This window comes from Rhinoraja longicauda, chromosome 30 (assembly GCF_053455715.1).
Source record: "Rhinoraja longicauda isolate Sanriku21f chromosome 30, sRhiLon1.1, whole genome shotgun sequence".
In the NCBI taxonomy this organism is placed as follows: domain Eukaryota; kingdom Metazoa; phylum Chordata; class Chondrichthyes; order Rajiformes; family Arhynchobatidae; genus Rhinoraja; species Rhinoraja longicauda.
This window is the reverse complement of record NC_135982.1, coordinates 11,827,604-11,838,595: the sequence shown is the minus strand read 5'-3', so window position 1 is coordinate 11,838,595 and position 10,992 is coordinate 11,827,604. Positions and strand designations below refer to the sequence as shown.

The following is a 10,992-nucleotide window of genomic DNA, read 5'->3' as shown; positions in this document are numbered from 1 at the left end:
GTCATCTGCAAATTTAGAGATGTTACATTTAATTCCCTTGTCTAAATTGTAAATATATATTGTAAAACAACTGGGATCCCAGCACCGAGCCTTGCGGCACCACTAGCCACTGCCTGCCATTCTGAAAAGGACCCTACTCTTTGCTTCCTGTCTGCCAACCAATTCTCTATCCATGTCAATATCCCACCCCCAATACCATGTACTCTAATTTTGCACAATCATCTCTCGTGTGGGACCTTGCCAAGGCTTTTTGAAAGCCCAGATACACCTCATCCACTGGATCTCCCATTCTACTTGTTACATCCTCAAAAAATTTCAAAAGATTAGTCAAGCATGATTTCCCCTTCATAAATCCATGCTGAATTTGACGGATCCTGTCACTGCTTTCCAAATGCGCTGCTATAACATCTTTAATAATCGACTCCAGTATCTTCCCCGCTACTGATGTAAGGCTAACTGGTCCATAATTCCCCGTTTTCTCTCTCTCTCCTTTGATAAAAAGTGGAGTTACAATGGCTATCCTCCAGTCCACAGGAACTGATCCAGAGTCGAGAGAACATTGAAAAATGATCACGAATGCATCCACGATTTCTAGGGCCACCTTCTTGAGTACTCTGGGATGCAGACCATCAGGCCCTGGGGATTTATCTACCTTCAGTCCCAACAGTTTACCTAACACCATTTTCTGACTAATGTGGATTCCCTTCAGTTCCTCCCTCCCACTAGATCCTCGGTCCCCTAGTATTTCCGGGAGATTGTTTGTGTCGTTTAACTGTTCTGCCATTTCCTTGTTTCCCAATATAAATTCACCAGCCTCTGACTGTAAGGGACCTACATTCGTCTTCACTAATCTTTTCCTTTTTACATACCTAAGGAAACTTTTACAGTCAGTTTTTATATTCCCCGCAAGCTTTCTTTCATGCTCTTCCCCCCCCCCCCTCTTAATTAACCCCTTTGTCCTCCTCTGTTGAGTTCTAAATTTCTCCCAGTCCTCTGGTTTGCTGCTTCTTCGGGCCAATTTATATGCCTCTTCCTTGGATTTAACACTCTCCTTGTCTTCCCTCGTCAGCCACGGTTGAGCCACCTTCCCAGTTTGTTTTTTTCTCCAGAGAGGGATGAACAATTTCAGGAGTTCATCCATGCGGTCTTTAAATCTTTGCCATTGCATCTCCACTGTCAACCCTTTAAGTATAATTTGCCAGTCTATCCTAGCCAATTCCCGTCTCATACCTTCAAAGTCTCCCTTATTCAATTTCAGGACCCTCGTCTCTGAATTAACCATGTAACTCTCCATCCTAATTCAGAATTCCACCATGTTGCGGTCACTTGCACAACAAGATCACTAACTAATCCTTCCTCATTACACAATACCCAGTCTATGATGGCTTGCCCTCTAATCGTTTCCTCTACATATTGGTTTAAAACCTATCACGTATACATTCCAGGAAATCGTCAACCTCAGCCTGTTACCAATTTGGTTAGCCCAATCTATATGTAGATTAAAGTTACCCATGACAACTGCTACACACATCCCTAATTTCCTGCTTGCTGCTATCCCCAACCTCCCTACTGCTGTTTAGTGGTCTGTATACCACTCCAACAAGAGTTTTCTGCCCTTGGGCATTTCGCAGTTCTACCAATACCGATTCTGCAGCATCTAAGCTAATGTCTCTCCTTGCTATTGCAGGATGTGGAGAGGATGTTTCCACCAGTGGGAGAGTCTGGGACCAGAGGTCACAGCCTCAGAATTAAACAACGTTCCTTTAGGAAGGAGATGAGGAGGAATTTCTTTAGGCAGAGGGTAGCTAATCTGTGGAATTCTTTGCCACAGATGGCTGTGGAGGCCAAGACAATGGACACTTTTAAGGCAGAGATAGATAGATTCTTGATTAATATGGTTGTCAGGGTTTATGGGGTGAAGGCATGAGAATTGGGTTAGGAGGGAGTGATAGAACTGCCACGATTGAATGGTGGAGTAGACTTGATGGGCCGAATGACCTAATTCTGCTCCCATCACTTATGACCTTATGACGTTATATTTACCACTCTGCAGCCAGGACTAATTACGGAAAGGGTTATTTACTAAGAGTAACCCGCTGAACTGAAAAGCTTGGGATGACAATGCTGAAGTTTTAGATCCCAGGAAACCAATATTCAAAGGTTTACTATGTATAACAAGAACACAATTTCTATTAACATCAGAATGTTCAAAACTGGTTTTTTAAAAAAAATTGCTGGAAATACTCAGGCAGGATCTGTGGAAACCTAAATGGTCAAAATTTCAGATCAGTTACTGTTCATCAGAACAAGACAAAGTTAGAAATTCAACACGTTTTAATTAGTGGACAAGCGGAGGCAGTTGAAAAAGGAGAAGGAATACTTGAGGTAAAGATTAAGAGACTGTGATGAAAGTGGTGATAGTGCCAATGCAAGAGTGGTGAATATTTGCTGATCACAGCTTATCTGTCCAGAGGAGAGGAGAGATGTTTCCACCAGTGGGAGAGTCTAGAACCAGAGGGCATAGCCTCAGAATCAAAGAACAGACCTTTAGAAAGGAGATGAGAAAGAATTTATTTAGTCAGAGGGTGTTGAATCTGTGGAATTCATTGCCACAGACAGCTGTGGAGGTCGTCATTGGATATTTTTAAGGCGGAGATTGACAGATACTTGATTGGTAAGGGTGTCAGGGGTTATGGGGAGAAGGCAGGAGAATGGAGTTGAGCGGGAAATATAGATCAGTCATGATTGAATGGCGGAATAGACTCGATGGGGCGAATGGCCTACTTCTGCTCCCATGACATGAATTTATAAATAGAGGGAGATAAATGAGAGTGGAGGAGATAAACAATTATTGCTTGAAAATGATATATAAAGGAAAGCAGTTGGTGGAAATATGAGATTAAAGGGAACGCTGCCCAAAAGATCACACAGTTGACTTTGACAGCTAACACAGATGGATGACTTTGCAGCGAAACGAGCCAGATCCGACAGCATCAGAAAAGGTTATCTGAAACTGGAAACACAAGGATCTGTAGATGCTGAAATCTTGTACAGAACACAAAGTGCTGGAATAATTCAACAGGTGAGGGAGGATCTCCGGAGGACATCGTTAGGTGACATTTTGGGTCGGGACCCTTCTTCAGATTCCTTGGTGGGGAATGGAGATGTAAAGGTTCTAGACGTGCATAGTAAAGAGGAGGCGATCGGGGCATATGAATTTAACATTACTGAAGTGTCATGTAATAAAGGCAGTGCAGCGTAGGTTCACGAGATTGATCCCTGGGATGGCGGGACTGTCATATGAGGAAAGATTGAAAAGACTAGGCTTGTATTCACTGGAGTTTAGAAGGATGAGAGGGGATCTTATAGAGACGTATAAAAGTATAAAAGGACTGGACAAGCTAGATGCAGGAAAAATGTTCCCAATGTTGGGGGAGTCCAGAACCAGGGGCCACAGTCTTAGAATAAAGGGGAGGTCATTTAAAACTGAGGTGAGAAGGAACTTTTTCGACCAGAGAGTTGTGAATTTGTGGAATTCTCTGCCATGGAGGGCAATGGAGGCCAAGTCACTGGAAGAATTTAAGAGAGTTAGATAGAGCTCTGGGGGCTAGTGGAATCAGGGGATATGGGGAGAGGTTGGGCACAGGTTACTGAATCTGTGATGATCAGCCATGATCACAATGAATGGCGGTGCTGGCTCGAAGGGCCTCCTCCTGCACCTATTTTCTATGTTTCTATGTCGAAGAGCGTGTGAGGTGTCTCAGATGTAGGTCGGAAGGGACTGGACGAGGGGATACAAGATAAAACTGATGTTTAAGGTTATCTGAAATTGTTGACTTACATGTTGGGCTCTGTTGTCTGATGTGTGACGTTCCTTGAGATTATCATGTTGAAGAGTGTAAGAGAATGAGAGAAATAAGATGAATTAAAGTGAGAGGTGAATGCATCACTTCAAGATCATCACTGCAGGTTGCATGGAGGTGTCCTTACAAGAGTCAGACAATCCATTTTGTTTCTCCACACGTTCAACATTAACATCAAATATAGAAGAGAAATTTGGGAAAGCAAGAGCTGATTATGCAGAGGCATGGCTTTGTGTGTGGGAAATTGTGTCTCACAATTTGTTTGAGTTTTTTGAAGAGACGACCAAGAGGATTGATGAGGGCACGGCAGTCTACATGAACTTTGGCAAGGGCTTTGACAATGGTCCGCTTTGTAGACGGGTCTGGAAGGTTGATGGGATCCAGAGAGAGCTAGTCAATTGGAAACAAAGTACAGTTGACACAAGGAATGGCAGAAAAAAAGACACAAAGTTCACATAGGTAGATACGGGTGAGGGGAGTGAGGGTTAATTGACAGATGGTTGGATGGGGGCCAGAGATGAGAAGACAAGAAAGTGTGAGATAAGGGTAGAAGAGGCGTGAATTGTGAAACCAGATGAAAGAATATAGGTAGAAGAGTACGGGAGGGGGAGAGTAAGGGAGAAATCACTTTCCAATAGACAATAGACAATAGGTGCAGGAGGAGGCCATTCGGCCCTTCGAGCCAGCACCGCCATTCAATGTGATCATGGCTGATCATTCTCAATCATTCCAGACTTTGTCCTGCCTTCACCTCTCTTCTTTTACAACCCCCCCCCCCCCCCTCCCCCACCCCCCACCAGCACAATTAGTCTGATGAAGGGACCCAAAACATCGCCTGTCCATGTTGTTCTCCAGAGATGCTGGAGAATTTTGTTTTGGTCACAAAATTGGTTTAGTATTAGGAGTCAGAGTGTAGTGGTGGACGGCTGTTTTTTTTCAGATTGGAGGCCAGTGACTAGTGGCAGTCAAAAACAGTTGCAAAATTAAAGAAAATATTTTGAAAGTTCAGAGCTAATCCCAGGCTTTGATTGTCATTTGCTGAGACATTGAGTATTATTCCCACACAGCTATGGGGGAATATCAATTCAGCTTAATAACCTATCAAGAATGACCGAGTAGAAACAAGGAAACGCAGACGCCGATTTACAAAGAGAAGACTCAAAATGCTGGAGTAGTTTAGCAGGTCAATCCGGGATGAAGGGTCCTGACCTGAAATGTCACCTATTCATGTTCTCCAGAGGTGGTTCCTGATCCGCTGAGTTACTCCAGCACTTTGTGTGGTTTTCCAAAAATCTGAAATGAAAATCTGGTATCAATAATGAGCATGAAAGTGCCGGATTGTTGTAAATGTCCATCTGGTTCACCAGTGTCCTGCTGGGAAGGACATCTGCTGCCCTTACTTTTAGTTTGGTCTGCATATGATTCCCGAACTACCACATTGTAGCTGACCCTAACGTACCTCCCTAAATAGATCAGCAGGCCACTCCAGCCCAGGGTATCTGAGGATGTGCAATAGATGTCGGCCTTGCCATTGACACCCACATCCCCTGAATGACTAGATAGTAAAATACTCATGAATACTCCAACAAGATGTTCTATGACTGAATATAGAACATAGAACAGTGCAGCACAGGAACAGGCCCTTCAGCCCACAACATCTGTGCTGATCATGATGCCAGGTTAAATTGCCTGCACATAATCCATATCCCTTCACATTCATGAGCTCCACTCAAAACCTCTTAAATGTCCATATCATGTCTGCCTCCATTATCACCCCTGGCTGTGTGTTCCACACACCCACCACTCTAAATAAACCCACCCCACACATCTTCATTAAAGGTTGTCCCTCTATAAAAGCTATGCCTTATAGTCTTTGACATTTCCAACCTGGGGAAAACGTTCTAAGTATCTATCCTATCTATGCCTCTCATAATGTTATATACTTCCATCAGGTCTCCCCTAACCTCCAACACTCCAGAGCAGCGTTTCTCATCTGGGGTTCCCAGGAACGCTAGGGTTCCGCGAGAGGTCGCTAGGGGCTCCGAGACAAACAGTGATAAATAGGCTAATCATATGTAGACGCATTTTTTGAGTCATTTTTGTGTTTAATTTCATTTTCGTAATTTTATTATACACGTTATTTTATTATACCAGTTATCAGAAAAATATATTATGTTTGCCTTATGAACTTTAAGTTTATGAAGGAGAAAGAGATTAATAAAGATATATAATAATTTTTATGGAGGGTTTCCCTGAGACATGAAAATTATTTCAAGGGTTCCGCAAGGGTATAAAGGTTGAGAAACGCTGCTGCAGAGAAACCAATTCAAGTTTGTGCAATCTTTCCTTATAGGTAATATCCTTTAATGCAGGCAGCATTCTGGTAAGCCGCTTCTGCACTCTCTCCAAATCGTCCACATCCTTCCTGTAACGGGGTGACCAGAACTGCATACAATATTCCAAATGTGGCCACATCCAAAGTCCTATAAAACTTCAACATTACTTTCTGCATTCTTTTCTGCTAACTATTTCCACTCCGGGATTGGACACATTAGAGGCAGGAAACATGTTCCCAATGTTGGGGGAGTCCAGAACCAGGGGCCATAGTTTAAGAATAAGAGGTAGGCCATTTAGAACGGAGATGAGGAAAAACGTTTTCAGTCAGAGAGTTGTAAATCTGTGGAATTCTCTGCCTCAGATGGCAGTGGAGGCCAATTCTCTGGATGCTTTCAAGAGAGAGCTAGATAGAGCTCTTAAAGATAGCGGAGTCAGGGGGTATGGGGAGAAAGCAGGAACGGGGTACTGATTGTGAATGATCAGCCATGATCGCATTGAATGGCGGTGCTGGCTCGATTGGCCGAATGGCCTACTCCTGCACCTATTGTCTATTGTCCATATTTTGTTTAGCTAATTCACATTTTATAATTTACAACATCTTTTCTTTAAAATAATCCATGAGGTTGTTTGGCGATTTTATCCCAAAGCTGTTTAAGTGGAAGTTCGATGTTTGACGCCGTGGGATGTCCTGAAGTTTTGGAAAACCGTAATGGAAATACAAGGCGTATTTTAAATGTTTTTAAACCTGTTAAGAAGTTTTAAAACCTTGTGCCTTGTCCTTCTCCTTCTCAACGGGTCTCGTGGGATCAAGGATTCCAAGATAGTGGCGTTTAAGAGGCTTTTAGATGGGAGTATGGATGTGCAGGGAATAGAGGGATATGGATCACGTGCCGGCAGAGATTAGTTTAACTTGGCAACATGGTTGGCATGGACATTTTTCTTGGCTGAAACACCTGTTCCTTTGCTGTACAATGTTCTATGTTAAATGCAAAGAAGCATTTGGATCAACATTCATGTTTGGATGAATGTTGGATGGCTTGCAAAGGCTTAAAAATCTCCCTCTTCAACTTCTATCCCAATGCCATTTCCAAAATACTATCCTCAAAAGTCCTGATCCCTTACCGTGCAGGAATTTATTATTCTTTGTTCTTAATGAACACAGTGAGCCTCCTGAACCCTCCAAGGTACAGACCTCCAAAGATTCACAATCCTCTGAGTGAGGAAATATCTCCCTTCCTCAGTGCTTAACAGCACAGTATTATTGTCAAACTGTGCCTACTGGTCCTAGACTCCTTGTTCAGGAGAAAGTCATAAAAACATAGAAAATAGGTGCAGGAGGAGTCCAGAACAAGGGGTTACAGTTTAAGAATAAGGAGTAGGCCATTTTGAACGGAGATGAGGAAGAACTTTTTCAGTCAGAGAGTGGTGAAGGTGTGGAATTCTCTGCCTCAGAAGGCAGTGGAGGCCAGTTCGTTGGATGCTTTCAAGAGAGAGCTGGATAGAGCTCTTAAGGATAGCGGAGTGAGGGGGTATGGGGAGAAGGCAGGAACGAGGTACTGATTGAGAGTGATCAGCCATGATCGCATTGAATGGCGGTGCTGGCTCGAAGGGCTGAATGGCCTACTCCTGCACCTATTGTCTATTTGGCCCTTCGAGCCGGCACTGCCATTCATTGTGATCATGGCTGATCATCCACAATCAGTAACCTATGCCTGCCTTCTCCCCATACCCCTTGAGTCCCTCCCTAAATAAAAGATTCTTAAACATTGCTATCTTGGACCCTGCATTCCAGGAGACGCTAGTTCTCTTGCTATTTTCACCATTTGTATCCCTTCATTATCACCATGTCCCCAGCCAACAATGGACCATTGTGGGCTCCACCTTTACTGAGTCATCGATGTAGGCTCTGCTTTGTTCTGTACTCTCTCATACCTTCAGTTTCCCCCTCCTCGACTCTCAGTCTTGATGAAGGGTCTCGACCCGAAACGTCACCAATTCCTTTTGTTCGGAAATGCTGCCTGACCCCCTGAGTTGCCCCAGAATTTTGTGTCTTCAATGTAAACCAGTGTAAACCGAAACAGTTCCTTCCTACACAAGCTGTTACTGAATGTGGGCATCACAATTTTCAGACTCTTTCTTTCCTATGGCAGGAGTGAAATGAGAGTGTGGCCAGGGTGGTGGCCAGGGAGCTAGATGACGCTGGCTGCCTTTATGAGGCAGTGCCACTTATAGATCCCTTTGATGGTGGGAATATCAGTACTGGTGATGGACTGGGCAGTGTTCACCACTTTTGTAATCTACTTAATTCAAGTTGACAAACCAGGCTGCGATGACACCAGTCAATATGTTCTCTACAGTACACCTGTGGAGGTTCTAGTGAGCATTCCCACTTTCCCATCCACTCCGAGCACATTAGGGACAATTTACAGCGATTAATTGACCTACAAGCCCGGACGTCTTTGGGATATGGGAGAAACTGGAGCATCCAGAGAATATGTTGTCATGGGTAGAACATGCGAACTCCACACAGACAGCACCGGAGGTCAGGATCCAATTTTGGAACACTCTACCAGCTGGGCCACTAAGCAGAATAAGTTCATTTGTTCTAGGAGCAGAATTAGGCCATTCGGCCCATCAAGTCTGCTCATTCAATCATGGCTGATCTGTCTTTCCCTTTCAACCCCATTCTCCTGCCTTCTCACCATAATCTGTACTAATCAAGAATCTATCCATCATTGCCTTCAAAATATCCATTGACTTGGCCTCCAGAGCCCTCTGTGGCAATGAATGAAACAGTTTCATCACCCTCTGCCTAATTCCTTCTCATCATTCTATTTGATTCCTTTTCTTCCGAGGCTATGACCTCTGGTCTTAGAGTCTCCCACGAGTGGAAACACCCTCTCTACATGCACTTTATCCAGGGCTTTGGTACATGAAGATAGCTTGGAGAAAGGGTTTACTGAGTAAAAAGGGACTACTCACTTTGTTGATTAATCTGTGTCACTTGTGATGGGGAGAAGGCAGGAGAATGGGGTTAGGAAGCAGAGATAGATCACCCATGATTGAATGGTGGAGTAGACTTGATGGGCCGAATGGCCTAATTCTTCTCCTATCACTTGTGATCTAAGGTAATCACCTTGTTGGGGTTCAACTGTCGGCCCCCAAATAGTATTTTGGAATTAGAGGAACACATACACTGGCCAAGATGGTTCTCTCTTAATGAAATGTTCTACATCTTGTTTTTATTTACTTTGTAAGGGAAAGATAAAAAAAAGTTGTGAAGGGCCCCGACCCAAAACGTCGCCTGTCCATCTCCCTCCACAGATGGTGCCCGACACGCGGAGTTCCTCCAGCACTTTGTGTGGTTTTTTGTTGTTGTTGTTGCTCCCTCCAGATCCCACCATCTGCAGTTCCCCGCGTCTCCGTGAGATGCTGGCTTTTTGCTGGCCCCGATCGGGTTACATGTAGCACGCAAATGGCTGGCTGCCTCAGGGCACCTCAGCCCTGAGTCAGAGACTCATGTCACTGAGTGCTGCCTGGCTTGTATCTCCCTCCCCCCCCCCCCCCCCCCCCCATGCCCCAACCTCCCAACCTCCCCCATCGCTGGAGCTCGGCCAGAAAAGGGGGATGGAGGGAAGGCTCCACCATCATCATCATCATCACCACCAATCATCTCCCCTCCCCCTGGCCTGGCCTGGCCTGGCCGGCGGGAGGCTTGGCCCGGGACGCCTGCCAGCGAATGGAAGGGTGGCAAGCCCATCACACACCCCCTCGCACGTCAGCCGCTGTTACCCAATCCCATTCAAACTGGCGACACACAAAGAGGAGGCTAGGTTCCCGGCCGCGGCCGCAGAAAGCCATTGCTGGCAGCAGAGGCAGAAGAAGGATGAGCTGATCAAAGTCAAGCAGAGAGAACAGAACTTACAGACAGACAGACACGCACACACACAGAGCAGAGCAGAGCAGAGCAAGCCCCTCTACCGAGAGGGAGAACCTTGACCCACGACCAAGAGAGGGACAGACAGACAGAGAGAGAGAGAGAGAGAGAGAGAGAGGGAGGACTTTGTGTGTATTTTTTAACGACGCTTCAACCGGGAGAGAGAAAGTCTTTCCCGAGAGACTTTCACCGGGAGACTGAGACTGAGACTGAGAGAGAGAAGGAGAGGGAGATTCTACCAGCGGAGAGAAGACTTCTCACCGCGGGTGATTTCCCATCGCCGGGACGCCACCCGCACACACACACACACGAGAGAGAGAGAGAGAGAGTGAGAGAGAGGGGGTGAGAGAACAGTCTTCACCGGGACAGATCGCCTGACAGCGAAGCGCCCTTTGCCCGGGACACCCACCGACACCCCCACCGGCCTCAGGATGGCCGATGACAAGGTAAGAAACCTTGGTGGCCAGCTGGCCGGAGCATGGAGGGAGGGAGAGAGGGAGTTGTTAAGGCCGGGAGGGGGGTTTGTGGCGGCGGCGGGTCCTTGTGAGCTAACGGGCACTGTGTGTGTGGACACATTGAGACCACCCAACCCCCAGCGGGACTCTCCCCAACGCGCTTCGTGTAATCTGAGGCCGGTCGGCCCATCTCTCTCATACTGGCCCGGTAGAAGGGGGGGGGGGGGAGTTCCTGACAGCTCTCTCCCCATGGGGGTGGGGAGTAATGAATAACCCCCCGATCCTCTCCCCTAATCCCGCACCACAACTCCCCACTGTGGCGATCAGTCCCTCCCTCCCTCCCTCCCTGATGTTACAAGACACGGCTCTGTCCGGCCGGGCAGAGGGGTGGGAGAGCAAG

The 10,992-nt window shown here is 46.0% G+C and overlaps 1 protein-coding gene across 1 annotated transcript in view; it reads left to right on the top strand.

Moving 5' to 3' along the window:
• The first annotated feature begins 10,000 nt into the window (after positions 1–10,000).
• Positions 10,001–10,992, top strand: part of LOC144608016 (solute carrier family 2, facilitated glucose transporter member 1-like) — a 42,951-nt gene continuing 41,959 nt past the window's right edge. Inside the window, exon 1 of the mRNA XM_078425239.1 lies at positions 10,001–10,583. Within this exon, the coding sequence (XP_078281365.1) occupies positions 10,569–10,583 (15 nt within the window). The 5' untranslated portion in view covers positions 10,001–10,568. The remainder of the gene's footprint in view (positions 10,584–10,992) is intronic.